This window comes from Pagrus pagrus, assembly GCF_965226575.1.
Source record: "Pagrus pagrus genome assembly, chromosome: 7".
Lineage (NCBI taxonomy): Eukaryota > Metazoa > Chordata > Actinopteri > Spariformes > Sparidae > Pagrus > Pagrus pagrus.
The window spans coordinates 11,425,152-11,451,274 of NC_140191.1; the positions used below are offsets into that span (position 1 = coordinate 11,425,152).

The following is a 26,123-nucleotide window of genomic DNA, read 5'->3' on the forward strand; positions in this document are numbered from 1 at the left end:
AGATTTTGGATCTGATATGGTTTTGTTTTTGATTTCTTATTGAATAATCTTGTGAAATTGTATTTAATAGTGTATGAACTCAAGTTCAGCGGTAAATTTAATGTGTGATATTTACAGGAGTTCATTTAGCTAAATGTGTTTATTAGAGCAGTGTTGGGTACTGAATTGACATAGAAGCTCTAAAAGCTGAGGTGAGTGGATGTGCTGGTAATAAATCAAATTAGAGATCTAAATGCTCATCATGAAAAAATTGTTGCTATTTTCATGAATTAACCCTAATTAAGGAGTGAGCACCTGACTTCATATTATTCACCTGTAGGATCAAATGAGCTCCTGTTATGAGTGATAATTAACAGGCGAGGACAAGTTAAGAAAGTAAATGTGGATTTTTAGGGTGTTGTTGGTCAGTTGATTCACCATGTTGGTCCAGACTAAATATCTACAATTAATGGACTTAAACAGGACAGCTTCAGTTTTTTGGATAACTATCACTGGATTGCCATGACATGTGGTTCACACGGTCATGTCCAACTTTGGTGATCTCCTGACTTTTATTCTAGCACCATCATCTGGTTAAACATAGTAAATGTTTGCATACTAATGTGGTAAAGTAAGATGGTGACCATGTTAAACTTTATGTAATATCCTGTACTAGCCTTTTATTAACACCAGCATTTTGATGTGTTCTCAACATGTCTTTACTGCTTATTATTACTACTACAGTTTTTTTTCTTATCTTGTCATTGGTATTTTTTTTTTACACTTTATTTTTGTATTGATTTAAATTGATGTTATTTTCCTTATTGCAGCTGACATGTTTGTCTCCGGCTAACATGTAAAGCATTGTATACATTTATGAACTTTTTTTTTGAAAAGTGCCAAATTAATAAAGTTATCAATTTATTAATTTATTAATTGTGTCATTACACAGAACAAAGACATAATAGTGTGGACACATGACAAAACCTGGACATTACCTGGCAAAATTCTGAAACAACAACACAAGTAATAATAATACTACAACGAATGTTAGCACTGACTGATAAAGTTAATATAATTATGGTTATTATTATTAGTAGTAGTAGTATAAACATGATTATATTAACATTGCAAAGCACTGCTTAATACATGAATAAATAAACCTAGACCTGGAGTTTTGTTTTCAAATCAAATCAGGTTAATGGTCACATACACAATCAAACAATGTACAGTGAAGTCTTTTCTCTGCATTCAACCCACTCTTGCACTAGCAGCAGTGGGACCAACTCCAGCTCAAAGCCAGCCCCTTGATCAAGGGCACTGAGAGGAGAATTAACCTAAGGTGCATGTGACACTGTGCTATCCAATGTTTTATCAGCATGTTATGTAAGTTTGGAGAGCCACAATTACAAAGGGTTAAGAGAGGTAATAATTAAGCACATCGAGCCTGTGGACCTCTTGATGGTGTGTTTCATTTATTGCTGATAATCTCAGGGACACTTATTCCATTGTTGCTCCAACGCAGACGGCAGAGGGTCAGATAACATCAGAAGGGGACCAAACTGAGTTATACACCATGAACTACACATTTCTCAGGTCAAGCATCCTTGTGTTCCTCTGCTCAGGTAAGAGATGTAATAGGAGTGATGTTCAAATTCATTATCTACAGAACTGCAGGTTGGTTAACTCTGTTCACATCTCAGCAGGTCTTTGCCATGGAGCCGGTGTTCTCACTGTTGACTCGATTCGCAGAGCAGCAGGTGAAAGTGTGACCTTTGCAACATCTGTAACACCGACCGCTGAACCGTTTCTGGCCCTGACTTGGAGCTTCAATGGTGTCACCAACGTAGTAACCTCTACCAGTGTAGATGTAGTGGGGCAAGGCTATGAGAACAGGATCAGCCTGGATAGGTCGACTGGATCTCTGGTGCTGCGAAACCTGACTGAAAAAGACAGCGGAGAGTACGAATTAATCATCATCCCATACGGAGCACCGCAGATTCAAGGAAGTGCAAAACTGGTGGTGCTGAGTGAGTAAGATTTATTCTTTTGAAGCTGTATTTAACGTTAGGAGAGAATTTAAAGGTGCAATTTGTAAGACAGAGGTAAGATAGGTGATTCTTGGGTTGGTGGATGGCCCGACCAACCAACCCAAAGCATCAGTGTTTGACAAACTTGGACTATCTTTCTCCAGTGATTTTCTGTAGAATGCTTGTGTACTCCAAATACTATATCAGCTACTATTTACAATGCCTTCTTATTTGAAACATAATCACAATTCTTGGGTCAAGTTTCTTATAATCTTTCATTCATGTTTTTGTGCACAGCCAAAGTGTCAATACTCCCGACAGCCTGCCCCGCAGAAGACTTAATCGAAGGAAAAACCTCGGTGAACCTCACTTGCAATGCCAGTGGTGTCGTTTCTACCAGAGTGTGGACGAAAGATGGCCAACCCCTCGCTTCTGGACTGAGATTCAGCTTTCACGATGGCAACAGAGTGTTGTCCATCAGCCCTGTGGACAGGAAAGACACCGGAGAGTTTCTTTGTAACGTCAGCAATGATTTCAGCTTTGATACGGCAAAATGCAACCTACAAGTCTATTGTAAGTACTTTCAATTGTGCCACAGTACGTTTATTAACATCTACATGTCACCTTTAAACCCTAACAAGAAGGTTTTTTCACTCTCATCATCATAAAATACAGTGTAAATGATCTTCCTCTTCATTTTCTTCCTTCCAGATGGACCAGACAGACCAGAAATCGTTCAGACACCAATAGGAGCAGAACTTGAGGATAGTGTCTTTCTCAGGTGCTCTGCCGACTCCCTCCCAAAGGCGGATTATGTCTGGACGTTCAATAACAAGAGGACACATGGGCCCATGCACTACATCCATGAGATGGAATGGTGGCACCTGGGGAAGTACACCTGCACCGCCAGTAATGCCGTCACTGGTCTCGAGGCCTCTGTGTTCCACACACTGACTGGTATTTGAGCTCTCTTTCAAATATCTCTTGTTTTAATGCTGATGTATGATTGAAAGTAATGGATAAAAAAAACAGAGTAATGTGTTTTTCTTCTGATCCAGACTCTTCTACTTCCATCAGTGGTTCTATGTCCATGATGGTTTGCACTGTCCTGACCTCGGTGGGTCTCATGTTGGTCTAAAGACTGCATTTTCTCTCTGGAGATCATTTTGATCAATTATTGTATTTGCTTCAGATAATTTGTATGTATTGTTGCTGTGTCCCTTTAAACTCACATAAAATTAAGCTGTGAATGATAAATGATAGAATGACATCTAGAGGTCCTTCACATTTATTGTTGTCCCTGCAGTATTTTTTACAATGTTCTGTACTACGCTGGCATTCATTACTGTGTGTAATGACTAATAGCTGTCTCAGTTCCTTTTATTATATATTAAGGCAATCAATTATTTCTGTAATGTTGCCTCATTTCTGCGAGACAAGAACAATTTGTCCTCATAGCAGCTTTGGTCTCATGACAGTTTCAGCTTTAATAAATCAATCTTGACACTACTTAACATTTCAGGTGTTGTATAACTGACCTGATATACTTGTTCTTGTGTCAAATGTATGATAAAGTGTTTAATGTTCTTTAACGCTGACTGAATCCTGATTGCATCTTATCAAACTGTCTCCATAATAAACTTTTATTAAAACTCTATATCAGATTCTGTAGTGTTAATGAACACCATCATGTACTGTCCATTCAGTCCTCTTTTTTCCACAAGGGTGCACCCAAGTGCTGCCACGAACTTCCCGGCAGTACTTTACTCTAAACTCTTGCCATGATCAAAGTGGATGTAAAAATGAATACAAAAAAGGCCATGGCCAACTAGTGCTCAAGAATAGAAAATGGAAACTGGAGCAACAGTGTTTAAGAGCTCAAGAGCAGTAGATTTAAATACAAGTGGGCAGAAATCAGTTGCTTAATCCTCTATTAAAACATGACTTTTAAGGAATACATTTGGGTTTGCACAGAGTCCTGGACTAAATTTGTTGTAAGTGAGACTATTACATCTAGCAATTGGTCTTGTAGTTAGTCAATTAGTCAAATAGTATTACTCTTAGATAACTACTTAAATCTTTTTTAAATTCTGCTCTTTTTATATTGTTTTCTTCTTCCTAACAACAGGCAGTGCTATGGTATTTTCATTGTGATGTTGATTTTCACAGTAGTACAATGACAAGTATCTTGAAACTTTAGCAGTGAGGCCTCCCGCAAAGGACTTAATGCAGGACTTGAAACTCCACAAGCAGACAAAAAACTCGTAATTTGGTGGAATTAGTCATGAAGTAAAAGTATTGGACAGAATAGGAATAGGAATATAATCTATATAATCCACATTCCTCACCAGCATCAATTTGATTGGGATTATGTCTTTAGTCAAAAGTAGTTCCAGTGGAAATTGTTCAGAATTAAGGCTGTGGACGATCAGGTTTAACTGTTGAGTCTGTAAAGCTGCGCCTGTATTTAAGTCATTAGAATATGTTGTTATTATTATTGTTTCAGAATTTTAAGAATAAGTTAAAATCGATGCCCATATTAAAAAAAATGACCCCAAGAAATGCAGCAAAGTGTGTATGTGTTATCTTATACTATTCAACAACTTTTTTAGAAGGTCCAAATCTGAAAAAGGTTTTTCAAATATTTTCCATTCCCTATGTCTGACCCCCGTGAAAGCTTTAAATTTAAACCTGTTGTAGCGATGCACTTTTTCCTCTGCTTTATTATCTTACCATACTGTATATAACACATATAAACATATACAAAGGTACAGGAAAAAATATACAATGCCCTTTTTAATCTTTGAAGGTGGGTGTCGGTTTGAGTCTTGTAAATTCCACTAATTAAAAAGCCGAGGTCAAAACTTTGTTGTTTTGTTTGTTTGTTTTTTGTTTGTTTTTTTGCTTAGCAACAGATCTAACTAATGAATGGGCTAATTAGCCTCAAAAAAATGATCAAAGGGCTGCAATGATGCAGGCGGCATTCAGCGGCCATAGAATAGGACTGCTGTAAATGATCTAACACTGGAACCATTCAGGACACCCAACACCTACAATACAGTACACATTACTGTCCAGTCACACTTAATCGTATAATATCGAAACAAAACCTGCATAATTTAAAGAATAGCTAAGGAGAAGCTAACAGAAACACTGATGAAAAGTTGTCTGTGAGCTGCCAGTTGTTTAACATTAACTAAAAACTCAAAGATATGGTCTGCAGTATGTACGCGTGCTCTAGAGAATATTAACAGCATTATATTTTATGTTCAGCCACTATTTTTGCATTACTTTATTTAGACAACTTTTCTGCTTCTGTATTTCTTCTCTCCTACAAAACTAACATTTATTCTTTCTGTAATCTGCCTGCAACAACTGTTTTTCTTTTCTTTTTTATGACATAATGCAATGTGACTATCGGTTCTTATCAAATTATAGCCATTATAAAGTTTTATTAAAGCTGGAAAAGCTGATTTGCACAGGCACAAATGATCTATTGTACTGCTGTTGTGTAATGTACTCTCTGATAAACATTTCGACTGTGAAATTAAAACATCTGGCTGCTTACTATTCCTGCTTCTTTGTGTTTTTTTCTTTGCTTATACAATCCAGTTAACACAACAAATGTGCATATGCGCTTAACAGTTGTCATACCTGTAATTCCATATATGTTATCAGTGTGTTGCACTTGTGCTTTGATCATAAATATTGATGACAGCAACAAATCTCCCAAAATGGGGGAGGGACATGTAAAGCCATTCAAATTGTCCATGTCACTAATAAATAAACTACTTAAACATCAAATAACAACCATAGCAACAGCACACCTTTCACAGCATGTGATTTTATTACTATTATCACACTGAGTGCACTGTGTTGTAAATGCATCATGTCAGTGTAATATAGTGTGTGGGCTGAAACACACAGTAAAAATCTGACTACGTGAGAAAATGTCAGAGAGCAGGAATATTTCATGTCATCAGCATTATCATTCAGTCATGATAATTATTGATGCATTTTAATAAACATAGCCATACATAAAATAAAAGACAAGGACCAATGAAAACTTTTTTTTTTGTCACTACCTTAATATGCACAGGAACTATGCTTTATCAAGAGGGAATTTATTGTAGGATTGATTTTAAAATAATATTAATAATAATGAATTAGTCTTGCATTTGTGTCCAATACTAATGACAACATAAACAGTAGATGTACAGATTTATTTTACAGCCAAAGTAAGCAAATTACTTGACATTACCTCTCCTCTGCATGGTTTGTCTGAAATAACTGCTTGTCTCAAAGCTCAGAGACTGTAGCAATAACTGATGCTGTTGTTAAAAGCAAAAGTGGTGAAAGATTCACCAATAACAGAGATTTCATACATTTGCAGCACCTTATGAGCACTGACAAAAATTAGAGTAAGACTATTATAAAAGGATTAATCAAAAATAATTTGGTGTTGCATGTGACGGTACGTCTTTTTTGTCTTGTTGCTCTGTGTTCATGGAAGTAAGTGTTCATGTTAAACACTTTATTTTACTTTAAGGTTTTTAAAGCTACTTTTGCTTAATTTGTTCGACAACAACTATTGCCACTCTGTCCTGGATGATTGATATGAATGTGCCTGAAGTTAACTAATCAGATAAGAATTACAACTTCTCACATTATCTGTATGGCTATTGATCATTGGTTATTGTCCAGAGAGAGGCACCACGAAAGTAGTAAAGGTTGTAACAGGTGAAGAAGCCCATGATCCCTCCCCTCAATCACTAACTGTAGCTACAGCACCTCCTCTCTGAAAACACTTTCTACATTCCTGGAGACTGCAGGAGAAATGGAAACATCTGTGATTCTGTTGATCATCCTGGGAGCCATCTCAGGTGAGCTTTCACCGACAACACACAACTCTTCCATCACGGTTATTCAGATTATTAATGTAACAGTATCAGTTTTTCTTTTCAGCTGTGACCAAAGTCTTGGTGTAACAGTATTATATTATTATTAATTCAAACATTAGTTGATTACTGAGCAGTGATTTATTTTCTATAATCAAAACATCATTAGTATAGCCTTGATTTTGATTTTAATAATCCTCTGCAAATATTCAAATTAAACTTGATAATGTCAGTTTAAATGTGACGACTTGCGGGAGGGCATAATCGTTGTTATCAAACTTTTTTCTTGTAAAATTGAGACCTGAGATTATAAAAAATTATCTTTACCAGCTAATCATTCTTATACTGAAATCACAATCTTGTATCAGTCAGTGCTTTGGTGTATACATGTGTGTACAATGTGTTGTACAAAGTTTTGTTCACACTTGCAGAGTAGAGGTAACACCTCTCTGAGCCTGATAGTTTCAAAGACTGCATTTGTTAATGCAATGATTGTTTCTTCAGTTGATTACACTCTCCCAGTCATCGAGTGTATTGCCACCTTTGTTTCTGTCACATTTATCCAAACGTCTGTCTCCTCCAGGTTTAAGCCATGGAGATGGCGTGCTACCAGACAGTCTTACTGCAGTTGTTGGAGAGACAGTGACGTTCACCACAACAGTGACTCCACCAGAAACACCATTCCTGGTAGTGACCTGGAGTTTTTCTAATGTTAATATAATAATGTCCCAGATTGGTATAAACATAACGGACCCAGAGTACACAGACAGGATCACCCTCTTCACCTCTACTGGATCTCTGGAGCTCAGGAGTCTGACTGTTAGTGACAGTGGAGAATACACAGTCACCATTATATCAAATGCTGGAGGAGCGCGGAAAGGAAACTGCAGACTGGTTGTTCAATGTAAGTTGTTACATCATTTACTCCCCCTTGAATTAAAAACATACAGAAAACCTTGTCAATATTTTGATCCTTTAAGAGACAGATTTTAAAAGTGATACCTACAGGGTCGAGAAGAGCAACTGATTTGTGCAATCTTTCATTTACAACTCCTAGTAATTGTTGTATACTTCAACCCACAGTGCCAGTCTCTAATGCAGTAGTAACTACCAGCAACACAGACTTGGTGGAGCTCAGCGGCCCTGTCAGTCTGTCCTGCTCCGCCTCTGGATCCTCCCCTACTTTCCTCTGGCTGAACAGCAGCTCTGAAGTTACAGCAAGTGACAGAGTTCAGCTCACTGATGGAGGCGCCACTCTCACTATAGTCAATGTGACCCGCTATGACCAGGGACCATTCAGGTGTCATGTGTTCAATCTTGTCAGTAATGACACCAGTGATCCAGTGAGCCTCTCCATCAACTGTAAGTTACTAAATTTAATCCTCAGGTGATGAATGCTCCTTCAGATCCCTTTTTTTTCCTCACGTTACAAACCTTTTATTGGTGACTCTTTCTTGTCCTCGTTCCATTATACCACACACTGCAGACGGTCCAGAAAATATTAATTTGACATCTCCATCACAAGAATACTACGCGGAAGGGTCAAACATCAGCCTGTCCTGCTCAGCTGTTTCCAGACCTGCTGCCCAGTTTTACTGGTTTCTGAATGGAGACCTGCTGTCTGACACTGGACAAGAGCTCCGACTGGTGAATATTCAGATGAGTCAGAGTGGAAACTACAGCTGTCAGGCCTTTAACAACAAAACTATCAGATCTGAAACATCTCAGCCCTCAGCTGTAACTGTGTTGGGTAAGTTGAAGTGAAACCTTTTACAGGCATATTCAATAAGATGGCTTTTTAATGTTAACAGAAAAAAAAGAAACCTTTCAAATCTTTATGATGCTTATCAAATATTGAATTCTAGATCCCTAACCTGATGTAATTTAGCTCATTATGACTGCTGTTGGTGTAATGCATTCTTGTGCCCACCTGTGGGAACTTTAAAGTCAAATTCGTTAATGCCGTTCATTTACTTCGTCTTTTAGTTTTTTAAGAATTTAAATGCATCACAGAAATATTGTTTGATGACTTCAAATAGAACAAAATAAACTGTAGGATAACTGTAGTTGTTTTGTTTATAATAATAGCATTGTTTGATTAGTCTAGATATTTGCCTTATTTTGATTTAATTTCAATAGTATTTTCTTTTGCTAGTTATTTGTTTAGTTTGATTACTGGCTGGTTTAGCATTTAGTGTTTGCGTAACCACTATTTTGTTTGTTTTTGCAAGGACAAATTGTTTTTGCCTTCTTTTTGCCTGTAAATTTGATTTAGATTTGGGTTTTTTTAACAAATGGCCACTGAATAAACTATTATCATTGGTCTTTTAAAGATGATAGATACTTGTTGATATAACTTATATCTGTATTAATATTTGTTATCTGTGCCATCACATAATTTCATGCAGCTTATCTCTCATGCATTATCATACAATGACCTAATTTTGAAAGTGTAAACTAAGTCAGAGCTCTTTAGGGTTAGAAATATTGTCATTACTTAAAAAGTACAAAATGATAATCAGTACTTTTTCATCCCACAGCTCCAGTATCCAATGTGAAGGTGAATGCCAGCACCACAGACATTTTTGAGTTCAGCAACAGCTCCATCAGTCTGTCCTGCTCCTCCTCTGGATCATCTCCCTCTTTCCTCTGGCTGAACAGCAGCTCTGAAGTCACACAAAGTGACAGAGTTCAGCTCACTGATGGAAACTCTACTCTCACTTTAGTCAATGTAACCCGCTATGACCAGGGACCATTTATGTGTCATGTGTTCAATCTTGTGAGCACTGGAACCAGTGATCCAGTAAACCTCTCCATCTACTGTGAGTTACTAACCTGCATGTTCATCATGTTCTCTCTCATATTAGTAGATTAAATTGTCCAGCTTGATGATTGATATTGAGTCATTAAGCTTTGTGTCATATACACCTTTTGCCTCACACTATAAACATTATTTATTTGTTATGTTCTTTTTGTGGCAGTTTTCTCCCCATTTTTTATTGGTGACCATATCTTTTTATGTTTCTTGCCACAGTTGGCCCAGAAAATATAAATCTGACGCTGTCTCCATCACAAGAATACTATGACGAAGGGTCAGACATCAGCCTGATCTGCTCAACTGACTCAGGACCTGCTGCCCAGGTTCACTGGTTTCTGGATGGAGACCTGCTGCCTGATACTGGACCAGAGCTCAGACTGGTGAACATTCATACGAGTGAGAGTGGAAACTACAGCTGTCAGGCCTTTAACGACAAAACTATGAGAAATCAAACATCGCAGTCTGTAGCTGTCTCTGTACTAAAATGTAAGTTGGATGACACACTTTTTGTTGCTAACGGCTAAAACAGCAGCTAGCACTTACTGCAGACTTTTAGTGTCCACAGTGTCTCCTTGAAGGTTAGAGGTTTTTGATAAGATGATTTTTTAGAGTTTGAAAAGAAATCACCTTATGAAACAACCTGCAATTTACAGTGCAGTGTCGTTGTATATAACAGGTACCAATATAAATAAGACTATGGGAAAGATTGGAACAACAAGTGGGCGTTTTGAAAGAAAAGCAAAATAAATTATACCTGAGGTTCTCTTATAAATACTGGTTATTTCAAAGGTAATAGTAATTATTTACAGTAATGATATACTTGACTCAATCCAACCTAATTAAACTTTATTTATATTACACTTTTAATACAAATGTGCAGCTCAAAGTGCCTCACATAGCAAAACTGAAAGTCCGAAATAAACAACCATAGATGAAACTATATAAAATTGCAACCGCAAAACAATAAAACATTAAAGATGTTTAATAAAATAATATGATTAAATGATTACAAGTTAAAAACTATGACTATCAAAAGGTTTTTGCAAGAGGGGACCCAATGAAACGTGTTACACAAGGAGTGCCTTTCAATGTAAAACAGGAAATCACAACTTTCCTCCAAATTAAATTGCTACAAAGGGCGTTTAGCAAGATCACTGATTTCTCTCCCAGTACTGTACCCAAAAAAGACCAGTATTTACTGAATTCAATACTAAATTGAGCATAATATATTTCTCATTCAAATGGTCAATATGTTTTGTTTTTTGTTTTTTTCTACCCATAGCGGAAGTCTCCAATGTTGTGATAACTCCCAACACCACAGACCTGTCAGAGCTGGGATGCTCCGTCAGTCTGTCCTGCTCTGCCTCTGGATCTTACCTGTCTTTCCTCTGGCTGAACGGCAGCTCTGAGGTTACAGCCAGCGAGAGAGTTCAGCTCACGGACGGGGGCGCCATCCTCTCTATAATTAATGTGACCCGCTACGACCAGGGGCCATTCGTGTGTCATGTGTTCAATAATTTCAGTAATTACACCAGCGATCCAGTGAAACTCTCCATCAGCTGTGAGTTACAGGGCGTACCTGCACAATCAGTCTTTAATGTTACAGCATCTGCATGCGAATGCTAGGTAGACCATTAAATTTGCAGGTTGATTCATGATTATTACAGCCATCTTGTCAGCAGTGGTTTCATCTAAATTACTTGTTATTGTGCTCCTTGCTGTTTGATTGTTGCAGCGTTTGACTCGTACTGAGTAAATGACAGCTGTATTTAGTTTAATGATGCAGTTCGGCATTTAAAAAACAGTAATGAAGCCTCCACACTGAGACAAGCTGAATGCAACATGCAGCTTTTCTCAAGCTACTATTCTTTTATCGGTGACCATGCTGTTTTATGTCTTCTTCCCCAGTTGGCCCAGAAAATATTCATTTGAAGCTGTCTCCGTCACATGAACACTATGAGGAAGGATCAAACATCAACATGTCCTGCTCAGCTGACTCCAGACCCTCTGCCCAGTTTCACTGGTTTCTGAACGGAGACCTGCTGTCTGATACTGGACCAGAGCTCAGACTGGTGAACATTCAGATGAGTCAGAGTGGAAACTACAGCTGTCAGGCCTTTAACAACAAAACTATGAGAAATCAAACAACTCAGCCTGCAGTCATCTCTGTACAGGGTACGTTAGAATAGGTTTAGTTAAATGGTTCAACATTTGAATAATTGCTGCTAACCTTTTTTTTTCTGTCTCACCCACAGCACCAGTCTCCAGGGTGGTGGTGGCTCCAAACAACACACACCTCTTCGAGTTCAGCAGCTCCGTCAGTCTGTCCTGCTCCTCCTCTGGATCCTCTCTCTCTTTCCTCTGGCTGAACGACAGCACTGAGGTTACACAAAGTGACAGAGTTCAGCTCACTGATGGAGGCTCCACTCTCACTATAATTAAAGTGACCCGGTATGACCAGGGACCGTTCAGGTGCAACGTGTCCAATGGTGTCAGTGGTGAAATCAGCCAGCCTGTCTATCTTTTCATCCAATGTGAGTTCAAGGAAACAAGACAAATCAGTCTCCATATACAAATTGAAAGACCATCAAAGTGTATTGTTTAATTTTAACTATTTTGAACACCTATAGTTCTAAACATCAGAATCGGTAAATCGGGTACAAGTTTTTACTAATACATATCACTAGTATTGAGACAATAATTGCATTATCTAATGAAATATGAGCTAACTTTAATATATTAATATAGAACAAAAATCTATACTTTGGATAAAGCAAGTTTAAAATTTCTTGTCTCATTTTGTTGATATATTAGAGTCGAAGGTTTTTACAGAGGTGTCTCTTTTATCACTCCATAAATCAGAAAATCCTGCAGTTAAAAATCAATTTTCACCTTTTTCGTTAAAATAAAAAGTTACATAAATCAGGGTTGGAAAACATTAGTTTCATTGAGGCAACCTGAATTGCCTTCCAGGCAGCACTACCTGAAAGGCTCAAGGAACCAAAGTTCCTGAAGTTTGTTGAGTGCTTGGCTTAGTGAATCAGAGTTATAAATACCTCATGCAGTACTGCAAAGGCAAAGGCCCACAATAAGCTTTGTAACAATAAGTGCGAAAGCCAAGAATTTAATACTAATCTCTCAAAACAAGTAAGATGGGACTTCTCGACAACAGTATGCAAGCTTAAGTTCAGACAATCTGTCTCTTTGCTTGTGTTCCAGATGGACCTGACAACGTGGCCATCAAAGGACCTAAATCCACACACGTTGGAGATTTCACCATGCTTTACTGCTCCACCATGTCTGTACCATCAGCAACCTTCACTTGGCTGTTTAATGGAAATCCAACTAGTTTTCATGAGGCTGTGTACATCCTACCGTCCGTCACAGACTCTGACAGTGGGACGTACACCTGCACTGCTGTGAACACTGTGACAGGGCAGAATCAAACAGTGAACCATGAGCTGACTGTGATAGGTATGTGACAAAAAAAGGAAAAGAAAGACTGACAGAGAAAAGCATTAATATTAATGAGATGTGTGTTTTGGATGAGAAAACATTAATTTTGGATTAATTGTTTTTTTCTGATTTCTCAGACTGTGACTGCTCAGCTGTTGTGGTGACAGCTACTACCATAACAGCTGCATGTTGCCTTGTGATTGCAGCAGTGTGTGGAATAATTGCGTATTGTCTAATAAGGAGGAAACGGTAAGCAACTTGTGATTTCTGTTGAAAAAGGTCCATAGTGACAACTATTAAGTTACATACAATTGTATATGCACACATGTCATAAATGTCATTGCAATGCTGCCACAGGAAATATCCGTATTTATAATTTACTTAACATAACAAAGTTAATATCATTAAAAAATACTTAATTGAAGGATGTTTACATTTGGTCATGATAGCTGTAGCCTAACTAATGGAAGGTTAATTGGTTTAGTCAAATGCTGCTCAAGACCCCAGTTGCAGTTTCATAGATGTTATGTTTTTTTAAACTGAGTGATCGATATGTTGGAGCAAAATATTTGAAACACCTTTCAACTACAGCCTCAAAAATTAGTGTAGAGTTCAATTAAAACTTCTTTGACACAGAGACGACGCCAATTAAATATCATGTTATTATGTTCACGTATTGGACTGAATTATAATAATATATTTTTCCATAAATGAAGAATTAATATATTAATATTCTAGCTTTTTTCATCATTTGTGTCAATTACACTGTTATGACAATATTTTCACCTTGTAATTACATATTACACTGATACATAACCAGCACAAACTTATGTTTAACACTAGTTTCATCTTCATGTGTAGAAATATATATTTCATAATGTACTTGCAATGTATTATTGAATTTATCAAAGTATATATTCAATATTTATCAACAAATATATACATTATTGTTATTTTTTTCCATATCGTAAAAACCATTACCATTTTCCAAAAATATATTATCTAGCAATATATGCAACATATATTTTAACTAACTGATTTTTTATACATATCTGTGTATATTATTATGTATTATCAAAATGTACATAAATTATATTATGTAATATATTCTTGAAGCAAAATTACAATATATTGGTATGCATGGTCAAATGTGGACTTAACATTTTTCAATAAATTACATAATATTTCTCAGTAGATTATTTATATTTGGTTGCTCTGTAAGGGAATGCACAAGGGTTTCTATTTTTCTGGTCACTCAACACTAACAAGACTCTAACAGACATAAATTAATGTTTTAATTGATAGTGGTTAATTAAATTCTTCAAGATTTGTATGCCTCAGCTGTTTTTCCATTTAACATTAACTTCTGAGCCATGAGAGTTCTTAATGCCTCACTGAAGTTAATACATTTCTATAAAGTGGAAATTTCAGGAAGCTGGTTTAAATAATAGTTTGAATTTGTGTAACGTCAGGCTGGTCACATTTTAACAGTGCCTCACTTTTATGTTTTTCAGAATCAACAGCATTTATCCAGCACATCAAAAAGGTGAGTAAGTTCAAGTCTTATCTTGTCTTATTGTATAAAGCGATGACGATGGAATGACTTATTTCTCAATCGTAAGAGTGCCGTAATAGTGATAATGAATCATGAGATTTAACAATTGCTCTTTTGACCCCCTAGAAAAATTAAGTGTGAAGCAGAGAAATTCAGACATTTATAAGATGTCACGGACAGCACGGAGCGACTTGTCTAGCTTTGAAGGTGAGTTAAGTGTGACTGAATAAACTGGAGAAGCATCCATATGTGTTTTCTTTGAGTTTTCATACCTGTCTGTTCTGTGGTCTTACTTAATCAATATATTGACTGCGTGCCACAAACAACAACTCATGTATTTTCAGTTGCAGTCTTTCTGTATTTTTAGTTGCTCTCTCTTCCTCTTTTGTTGTTCAGATTTGCTCAGAAATGACACCTTGCTTTAGTTCAACAACACTGTAGGCGTGCTGCTGTTTATCAAAACTCTGAATCCTCTTTATAATCATTTGTTAACTTTTCCTCCCGCAGCATAAACAATCAAAAGAAGCCTTCCGCAGTTTTGAAGATCAACGATCTCAAAGAAAAAAAGAAGTGTTATTGTTTTTTAATGTATTTATTCAAACCAACCATTTTATGTCTTCTTCAGATTATTGTTCATTCTGCTGAGTTTGATGTTAGATGCAGAGTTAATGTCTGATGGTTGTGCAATAATTGGTTTGACGTAAATACCTACGTATATGTTATACATTACAATAGCTGTAAATAATTCAGATAATAATTGTTATTTATTTAAGTGATTACTGAATAAAGTAATTGAGCATGTCTTTTATGATACATGTCATGTAAATATGTGTTTATTCAATAAACAAGTTATCGAAGGTGTCACCTTACTCTGTCACAAAGACTGGGTCAAAAGATGTTATTATTTAAGATGACTATAACAAACTAATGCAATAGAAAACATGAGAGTTTTACCACATGCAGCCACATTCACCTGTTATCCGCCCCATCTTTTCTGGGTGGCGTGTCAAGCCACTGGTAGAACATCCTTCACCACAATTAGAACAACAACACTCCAATATAGACGACAGTAGCTCTTAGTTCATTTTATGAACATCTCTGCAGATGAAGATAATATAAAGCTGCAAACTGTCTGCACTGTGAGGCTCTAATCAGGCTCCATGGTGGTGCTCTAGGCTCAACGCTAACATCAGCATGCTAACAATAACAATGCCAAATTGCGGATGTTTAGCATGTTTACTTATTCACCATCTTTGAGTTGTAAAACCATAAAAAGCGTTTAAAAAGTCTCAACTTTTTAGATCTTTCAGCTAGGTCGACCTGCTGTGACCTCGACAGAGTGTAGCTACTGCCGAGTCTTATCTGTCAGTTGTTAAATGAGTTAATATTTTACAGCTCAGAAAAGCCACTGTTTTACACTCATAAAATCCTCAATGTTTACTCAACTATACTGCCTGACTGACATGAGCCAAATCAGAAAACATTAAAGTAACACAATGTTAATGTGCCACCTCTCTAACTAGATATGTGTGTTGACTTAAATTTATGTTGTCTGTTAGATGCATAGTCTCTGTTGTTTCATATCTACTGCTTGTGTGTTTTATCATTTGATGAAAGCAGATAGAAAGATGGAAGGCAGACTTAGTGGTGCCGACATGCACGTGCAACAAATGCTGTAATACTGTACAATCATTAGAAGATATTTACATGCTCTGTGATGTTCCTTGCACGCCCATGAGATCACAGAAGGCCGCCATAAATTAGTATTAATCTAGGTTACTGTAGAGACAACATACAGTGTGTTATGACTGCAGGCTTCATTCTCTCTACAAACACAAAACATGCAACTGTTGTGTGTGTAGTAGCTTTGACTGAGTTTTGTTTCAAGTTTCAAATGATCAAAAACCGTCTTCCAGGTTTTTACCTCTATAATGTTCTTTGTGCACTGCAGATTTATTGTAGTTTTTGTATTTTTCGTTAAATTGTATTTGTATTTTATTTATAGCTCTTTTTTTATATTCAGTTTAGTTTCTGTTCGCTTCCAGAAAAGGTTTGCTCATTTCAATTTAGTTTTTAGTTGGTTTTTTCTTTTTCACTAAGTATACTACATTTATATTGCACTGGGGGTATCTGTTGCCTTCACAACACTTTGTGGAAACAACTGACTTGCAGTCATGTAGATATCCCAGTTTTAATAAACATAAGCATAAAAGCCTCTTCATGCTGGTTGTACTAAAAAATCTGAGCAAGTAAAGACTAAAGACATTTCCTTTATATTTCTATTTTATTCCATTACGTTTTGTGGGTACATCATTTCAATTAGTTTTCATTTTTTTCTAAAGTCTAGGAGCGTTTTTATTTATTCTATTTAATGTTTAGTTTTTAGTTTACTTTTAGTAGCCTAGGTGTTGCGTTGCACAGCGTTGTTTTATTTATTTTATTCCATGGTGTTCTCTCTTTTCTGTGAACGATTACTTTTCCTTTGTTTTGTTGCATTTGCAGATACATTTTCCCATGCACCTGTCTGAATCTGTCAAGAATAAACAGGTCACTGAGGAGGACAACACATTTAAAAACCTTTTCTTTTGTATCAAACTCACTGAGATCAGCTGGCCTGAGAACAATGCCAACTTCCTCCTTGTCCTTGGCCTGGCCTGTCCGAACATTGTGGATTAATGATTACATGTGTAATAGTGATAGCTTAATAATGATAAAGAAGATAAGATTTCACCTGAGTGCAGGTCAGCTGCTAAAGATGCTCCATGACTTCAATTGTGTTTGACCAGACCAGCCTGACACGTCTGTTTAAGGGTCAGATACATAACTTCAGTAATAAATAACAGACAAAGTCCATTTATTTTTTCTACACAACAGGTATCATAAAATGTTTATAATAGACATAAATTATGAACTCAGGAACATTTGTCTATTGAGTCCAGCAACAAGGACGGTGGTGTCATGATTTTCCACCTGAGCCTACACAAAGCACTGGCAGTTTTTTCAACATTCATCTGTAATTGGTGTCAATTACAAATCCAACTATGAATGCACATTTTCTTTAGATTTTACAATATCTAATAAGATATTTCTATCTCCTTTAATCATGCAAAACATTTAAATACAACCAAGTTCTTTTAGTCTAATTGTTTAAATGCCATTCCTGTTATACTAGAGACTAATGTCACACTTTTTGAGTGTTAGAAAGTACAGGGAGAGGTCAGAACACCAACATGTGAAACATGAATTATGGCATGATTTTCTTTTCAAGGCCGTTTGAGAGGGGAAAGACTGATGCTGGTGCTCTGACGCAACAGTTGAGTGGACGTGTCAGTTTACATCTTTTTACCTTTAAGATTACACGAGGCAGAAGACAGGGGAAGAGGACAGGTCACCAGTTCACAAGTTGATAACAAAAACTGATATTGATTTATATTGCCAGATGAGTCACCGACCAATCTGACATGGGAATGTGTACAGAATCACACTGAAATTTAAAACATTAACAAAACAGATTTTTTTTGTTGAAACGTCTTCAAGTGGGAATAAACGGGCAAAGTGCTGCAATGTTTCAAATTCTAACACACTGAGAACTGCATGTGTAATAATAATTATTTTTATTTGTAAAGCACTTTCCAAAATCCACATTACAAAGTGCTTCACAAAGGCATCAAAATAAAACATATAAATCATACAATCATCTGGTTTTAAAGAAACCTGGTAACAACAGGGAACAGATACAAGAAACAAAACAAACAGAAAACATTAGAACAGATTAAAGAAACAAAACAAACATTTAAATTCAAGTAGAATAAGGAACGGCTGTGCGCTAAAAATATGTTTTAAGAAGGGACGTATCTGAATATTTAAACCAAACCACAAGTGAAATTTTAAAGAATAAGACAAATCAGGGTAACGAATCATCAACATTGCATGGCTGTCCATCCTGGGAGATGGATCCGTCCTCAGTTACTCTTCCTAAGATTTTTTGGGCAGAACAATTTTTGAATCAAAGGTATAATGAGAGAGGGTGTTGTATGCTGCACAGATCTTAAACCCCCTTTATGATTTGTGATATTACATAATTAAAATTGCTTTTACTTGACAATAAAATGCTTCTGATAGAGAGGTCATTGATTGGTTTACAGTGCTATCAAATAAATACAAATCTATAGATGCTACTGAAATTAAAAGTGAATCCAACATGATAAACAGCAAAGTGGTAAAAACATGATAAACTGTTTCATATCAAAACAGCATATCTTTCTGTTCTCACCCATGATCGCCCATGATTGTTATATGAGCTTAAAAGATAAGATTAGTTTAGTACATTGAATGAGATAAAACATTTTATGATCCTCTGGAGAATTTGGCATCATTAATATATTATTAACTCTGCTGGATGAGGCTGTCACATGTGCAGTCAGTGGATAAGTGTATCGGAGCAGCTTGGTGAGGATTGTCTGACAAACTTTTATATTTTTGGTTTTAAACTTCATCTTCTGTTAAAGACATCAAAGAAAGCCCATCTAGTTAGGTGTAGGTATGGACACACGGTACAATAAACTGTGTGCACACATGCGACCTCAAAATTCAGCCGCAGTCTAGAGAAGCATTGCTCATCATTTCAGTAATGGTCAAACTCACATTTGGAAACCCGCCTTGGAAAATGAGATAAGGTGAGGCTTTAATGACTCGAATGGAAAAAGTAACTCAGCACAGAAGTGGTCAAATCACCCACAGTTAAGGGCAGTTAACCCAGTTTGCTGAGGCTTTAAGGAAGTTAAATGAAGTTTTACTTTATGGAAAAATACGACCTTATCAAGTGTGAGCATTGTGAAAGCAATCCAGATCATTTTTGATTTTTAAGTGTGTGGGTCAAGGGAGGGCAACGTCGGTCCTCCACAAGACCTCCTGAAATATCTCAGCAACTATTGGGTGGATTGCCACGACAAGTTGAGCTGAGCTGAAATCAGTAGAATCAATAAATATAACCATATAAAAAAAGTTAAATAATGCTGAAGATTCTTTATTTAAAACCCAAAAATAACCAGGAGGTTAACTGATGATGGGAAAGAACACTTAGTTTGTTTATCATAAAACAAAAAACTGAACACTTTGCTATTTCTCTCTGTGAATGCTGTGGAAGGAAAAACTTTTGTACTGAAGGAAAAAGTATGATTTCAACAAGATATGTAGTTGTATTATCTTGTCTTTTAATCCTATCAAATATAAAAGAATACTGCAAGAACTTGTTTTACTGAAGTAAATGTTATTTTTTTTCTATTCTTTACAAAATAATGTCATGGTGGTAGTAGTAATACAATTGTAATTTATTTCAGTCATTATTAACAGTTTTCCAAAATGAATGAACATAGAATCAAATAGACAATGATAAGCCATTAAATTAATACTAAAACACAAAAGGAAATGAAAGAATAAACAACAGTGTAAATCAAATCAAGTCAATTTTATTTCCACAGCCCAAAATCACAATCACAGTGTCTCAGTGGGCTTCACGATCTGTACAATGAATGAAAACCTCTGTCCTTGGACCCTCGTGTAGGCTGAAGCTTTAGTTTATTGTACCCATACCTTTCTTACATGCAATATTATTGTAAATATAGTTATATTATTATTTTAATTGACACTACATTTACTTTGCAACCAGAATCATACAGTACAATCAATTTCTTTCATGACAGTCCATATTAGGACAAAGTCACAGGAAGGACAGTAAGGAGTGGATTTTTAATGGAGAACTCCTGACGTAGTTATTCTATTGAGAAAAGGGGTTTGGTTTAAAACGTAAAGGGTGTCTGTCTGTTAAAGCGTTTACATTACAACAGACTACATACTGTGAAATATTTACAGACTTGGAAATAAGCCAACGAATCCATTCAGTGCTCATAAACATTTAGAGAGATGTAGCATGACTCCATATGTTAAGAATGCATTTTGTATCACATAAAACTTTGGTTTCTGTATTAAACTGGAGTTGTGAAAACCTGGAGAAGTATCGATTAAAGGGCATAAATATAAAGTTGTAAAAAGTCAGTAAATATGTTTTTCTCTATACTGTAGATATAGAGACATTTTATGTATCTGTACCTGGTAAAAACTTTTATTCCTGGGATGTCAGAAGTTAAATCTTGATGTAATTTGCTGATTGTTTTAAGTCAGTCGCTTGTTTCTTGTGTGCTGTTTTTTTTAAAAATTTATTTATTTTGGTTGTTTTAAGAAGTTGTTCCTTTATGTGAAACTGTTATTGTTGCTGTCTTAGTCAGGATTTTAAAAAAAACATCTGAATCTCAATGGCAATATATTCCTGGTAAAATGAAGGTTTATAAAATAAAATAAAAAATAAAATGTGATGCATTGTGAGATGATTTAACAGACAGGTATTAGGAAAGAAACTTTGGGTCACATATAGAAACTTTTATTTAACATTTTATTGCGAAAAACATTGAAAACCACTTCTGGTGTTGTCTTATCAAACACTCAGCACCTGATGAGCCACATTACTGCCAACACTCCCAGCATACAGTGAGACAACAGAGGTAAAGTGACATCATATTTACACTGAGAGAGCCACTTACTAAAGCAAACTGTATCTGTCGGTGACACATCTGTGACTGACGTTTCACCTCCCATACTGTACATTCACATGTCAGGAACTGTAGACACACGTGAAGGTGAATACCTCTTCGTTTCAGCTGGTCTTATGACAAACACAAACAATATATGCCTATCTCCACCTTGTTTTTTCAATATAAAATTCAGTCTCTCTGCAGACACTGAAGCTGAGACCTGTTTGTAGAGCTGTCTGAAGGAGGTTAAGTGTCTCTTGGACGTCTTTGATCCTCCTCCGCGAGGAATGCTACGGCTCACTGCTGCTTAAGAGACCCAAAACCACTCACTGAGGAGCTCATAAAACTGATGCACAACACGCCTTCACCGCCGTGACTCAGACATTATGCAATATAGTCTAAAACGCTTATATTATTTTTAAATTGATTTACTAATGGTTGAATGACCTGATTTAACCTGACTTTAGGACAAACATCTGCTTCTAAATCGATGCATGAATAATAAATAGTTCATCTTGATGTTATGCTTTAATTTTGAATGATATTGTATGTTTTCAGTCTCTGTAGTTTAACATCAAAGGTGCACTATGTAGTTTTGGGTAAGACATTTTAATCTGAAGAGAAAGATCTTCACTGACTTATTTTATTTATGTCAAAACAAACTAAATAAAGAAATGTGCTTTTTGAACTGAATAAACTGAATAAACAAACTGACCCTAAAGGACAACACAATTTCATGCTGTTTTATTCTGTTTGTATGTGGTGGACCCTGCCACCTTTCTAGCTTCAAACAGTGTTCTGTGGACCTTGTTTTCCTCTGAGAACAGCTTGTTATTTAGTCACAGAAAAAAATGAATATTTATGAGTTTGTATTATGACCTTATTATTTTTTGAATGTTAAAGTTCTTGTTAAAGTTTAAAATTCTTCTCCAGAACTACATGTTGCCCCTTTAAGATAAGACCAAGACTGAAGATGGTCAAAATATTGTGTTTCCATGCCTGTTTTTTGTAATCAAGTCTGGTTTGGCCAGCCTGAAAATGTTGATGTCTAGAGTTTGGATCATTTACAGCAAAGCAAGCCAGCAAAGTTTACAGACATCAGCCACAACGTGCTTCAGATTCAAAGAAATAAGATCAAATAAATAAAAAGAGATTGTCAACACAAGTTAAAATAAAAAAATTACACATGTTAACACCTCACAATACCTGCTTATTGGTAGACTATTCCAAAGATTAGGGGTTTCTGACTGGAAAGTATAAAGAACGTGTCTGAGGTATGAATAATAGATATAAAGCTGATCAACGCAACCAGTCTGATGCAACTACCTTCAAACTTTATGCGTAAAACACAAATCAAGTTCAGTTGTGGAGGAGAGGCAGGCTAATCAAATACTCTTGTGGTTTAAATTTTGGTAGATGTTAATTATAATCAACCTAATTTGAGGCAACAGTCATTAATTGATGGTTGATTAAATGTTAAGTAATTACATGACCTTATAAATCCGCCAAATTATGCATTGATTTCAGCATTAGAGCTTGATTTTTTTGTCATGCATTGTCTTTATTTTTTTATTGATTTCTTTTTAAGTGGGAAACAATCTTAGTCTCTGCCAGGACAAGATCATTAGCAAAGTCTTTGCATACAAAGTTTTTGCTTCAGTGAATTTCTAGATTATTGTGAAAAATATTGTTATTATTGTTCTGAGGACATGGCTGTAGATCTTAAAGAAGGCCTGAGGGCTGAAATGTTGTCTGTACATAAGTATATGGAGCCAGAGTGTACGACACACTTTTCCAGTCTATCTCCAGTGATCAGCGCCTCACAACAACAAGGGCGAACGTATAACTTGTTTAAAGCTAAATGGTTACCAGGATCATGTCGAAGTTTAGCTTAAAGACATGAGATTCTTCTTTGTTCAGTCAAAGTTAGGACACAGAATTGTTGTTCCTTAAATACAACTGGCTAGTATTTATCTGATCAAAGGACATTTCTACAAAAACAAATTAGTGCAAGTCTGGGTTACTCCTGACTGAACATATACCCACAGGCATTTCAGAGTATGTACACAGTGGCAGCATAAACAGTGTTTGTGCTTTTCATTACTGAGTGGGGGGCTGGAGCTGTGCAGTGGGTGTGGGGATGATAAAAGAGCAGGAGCACCACAGCTCTCCTAGTTTTCATTCCAGGGAGTGTGAGACGATGTCACATGAGTCATTATTCACCGCGGAGATGCTCAGGACTGCTGCTGGTTTGGTGCTTGTTTTATCAGGTAGATTCAATTCAAATATTTAATGCTTTGTTGTATCAATTTCAGGCCACACTGGACTCAAAGAGGTTTAACAGTGTTGTTCTTCATTTTCTATTTAATCAGGCATGTGTGTAGGTGAGGGTATCTTATCCCAGGGACCCCTGAGTGGAGCCGTGGGGGGCAAAGTGAAGTTCGCCACCACCCTCACACCCTCAGAGAAGCCATTCCTCTCCGTCAGCTGGAGCTTCAAAGGGAGGAACATCATCACCTCCACCAGCGTCAACGTCACTGAGCCCGGACATGCGAACAGGATCTCGCTAGACCGAGCCACAGGGACCTTGGAGCTCAGGAACCTGGTGCCCGAGGACGGCGGAGAGTATGCTGTCATCATCATACCAGACAAAGAGCTGCAGAAACAGGGGAGGATCACACTGAATGTGTATGGTGGGTTTAATGTTTCAAATATCTGATGAGAAACGACCTTACGGCCATTTAAAATAAAGGGTGGGGAGTTATGTCTTTAAAGGTCATTGTACTGGTATGCATGGATATACAGTACACTGATTTAGTACAGAAATCTGAATTTAAATCTACATCTCTTCATAGCAGGGTTTATAAAATTACATTAAAATTAAATGTGAGAAAATATTTAGTTAACTGAAATAAAAAAATGAAAACTAGACTTAAGAAAAATTTAAACTGCTACTCTGGGGTGACCCAAGCATCTGGTTCTGGTTTGCCTCTCCTCTGTAGCTACTCTTAAGACTAGTGAGAAAAAAACGATTAGAGAAAGAACTCAAAGATTGGTAGTAAATCAGTTGTGAGTAAATGTGCATGAAAGAAAGAAAGAAAGAAAGAAAGAAAGAAAGGAAGAAAGAAAGAAAGAAAGAATGGGTCAGCTCATTGGCACTCTTTTTGTTCTGCCAGTGCCGATAACTGGAGCAACCATCCGCAGCCCGGCCGCCATCTTGATAGAAGACAAAAGCTCCACCAATCTCAGCTGCGAGGCCTCCGGCTCTATCAGCACCAGAGAGTGGATGAAGGACGGCCGACCTCTCCATCCAAGTGGCACAGTCAGCTTCTCCTTGGACAACAGGATCGTCTTCTTACGACCTGTTCACAGCTCCAACCACGGCACCTACCAGTGTCGAGTCAGCAACCCAGTCAGCACCATGACTGTGGCCCATAATCTCACTGTGAACTGTGAGTTCTGCTCAGTGTAGACCATGGACACTCATTGTAAAATCAAAGAAAAGAAGCTAGCTCCTTCAAGTCTTAACATGGTGTATCTGTTTTCTCTGTGCAGTTGGACCTCATAATATGTCAATTATTGGGCCGTCAGCAGCAGCACCAGGCCAGAGAGTGACACTGCAGTGCACGGCGGACTCTGTCCCCCCAGCAAACTTCACCTGGACGTTCAACGGCAATGAGACACATGTTAATAACTCCTTGTATGTTATCGAGAGGTTAGATGAAGACAACATTGGGAATTACACCTGCACTGCCAGTAACATGATGACCACGTGGGAAAACTCCACAGTTCTGAATCTGAGAGGTGAGAGTCCTTAATATGTCAACAAAAATAAATGTTTATGTATTGTTCTCAACTGTCATGGTCATTTTTAAAATGGCAGTGCAAGTGGTGATAAGTGTCGTCTTCTTTCCTTTATGAAGCGTCCTGCGCTGCTCCGTGCTGGTCGTTTTTAGTGCTGCTGATCAGTGCGCTGACTCTGAGAGGGTTAATGTAAGAAGAAGTGGCAGGTGAGAGTCGTAAATTCTAAGATATTATCCCTTAGTGTTCGTATTTACTTTATCTTTTCATTTTTTTTTCGTATCTTCAGATAAAACTACGTTCTTTGAAAATTTGAGATTCTTCCCTCGCCTCACTGAGGACCCTGAATGTCAACCAGAATGTGCGACACATGAAATGTTATTTTGACTCAAGAGACCTTGATGCAACAGGTTGTCATTCCTGAGACAAAAAGGAAACTCTCACATTGCATAACAATCATCTTTCTTTTTAATGAAAAAGACTTTTTAAAATATATTTGAAAGTAATCACACAGAAGATATATGTTATATAATTCCATTATTTCTTAAATATTTTTGTCCAAAACTTTATTGTTCATATGAGCACCTGCTGGATTTATTATTCACATTTATTGTGTATTATTCTTGCATGTATGCAGACATAAGAGTGTAGTGTTTATGTTTTTGTGATTGTTTGTTTTTTTGATTTCTTTGCTGCCTTAATATGTAGATTTTATTGGTTTTAACTCTATTTTTTGTCAGTGTTTGCATTGTATAGCACCTTGTAACACTGGTTTTAAAAGGCGATTTATTAATAAAGTTTGTTATTATCATTATTATTATTATTATAAATCAACATTTGTGCGTCGACATTAACTGCCTTTTTCCTTCATAACTTATACCACACGTATTAATCCAACATGTTCCTGCTGATCACTGGATTCTTGGATTTATGTTTTCTGTCCCTGCTCACAGATAAACCAGAACATTGTGTGCACATGCTTGTGGGTTCTTTGCATCA

The 26,123-nt window shown here is 36.7% G+C and overlaps 2 protein-coding genes across 2 annotated transcripts; both read left to right on the forward strand.

Annotated features, from left to right (window-relative positions):
* Nucleotides 1–1,555: 1,555 nt before the first annotated feature.
* LOC311260105 (hemicentin-1-like) lies at nucleotides 1,556–15,148 on the forward strand (the record flags this gene model as incomplete). The annotated part of the gene is made up of 16 exons (XM_084357617.1): nucleotides 1,556–1,604; nucleotides 1,686–2,009; nucleotides 2,307–2,582; nucleotides 2,721–2,966; nucleotides 3,068–3,126; nucleotides 7,640–7,811; nucleotides 7,991–8,269; nucleotides 8,394–8,657; nucleotides 9,448–9,729; nucleotides 9,942–10,211; nucleotides 11,008–11,286; nucleotides 11,634–11,900; nucleotides 11,981–12,259; nucleotides 12,945–13,192; nucleotides 13,303–13,430; nucleotides 15,133–15,148. 16 exons carry the CDS (start codon nucleotides 1,556–1,558, stop codon nucleotides 15,146–15,148), a joined length of 3,438 nt encoding a protein of 1,145 aa, XP_084213743.1.
* An 8,377-nt stretch (nucleotides 15,149–23,525) lies between these two features.
* Nucleotides 23,526–25,901, forward strand: LOC311260002 (cell adhesion molecule CEACAM20-like). Its single transcript, XM_084357486.1, has 6 exons — nucleotides 23,526–23,593; nucleotides 23,696–24,016; nucleotides 24,500–24,775; nucleotides 24,879–25,127; nucleotides 25,247–25,333; nucleotides 25,414–25,901. Exons 1-5 carry the CDS (start codon nucleotides 23,554–23,556, stop codon nucleotides 25,318–25,320), a joined length of 960 nt encoding a protein of 319 aa, XP_084213612.1. The 5' UTR covers nucleotides 23,526–23,553; the 3' UTR covers nucleotides 25,321–25,333; nucleotides 25,414–25,901.
* The last annotated feature ends 222 nt before the right edge of the window (nucleotides 25,902–26,123 follow it).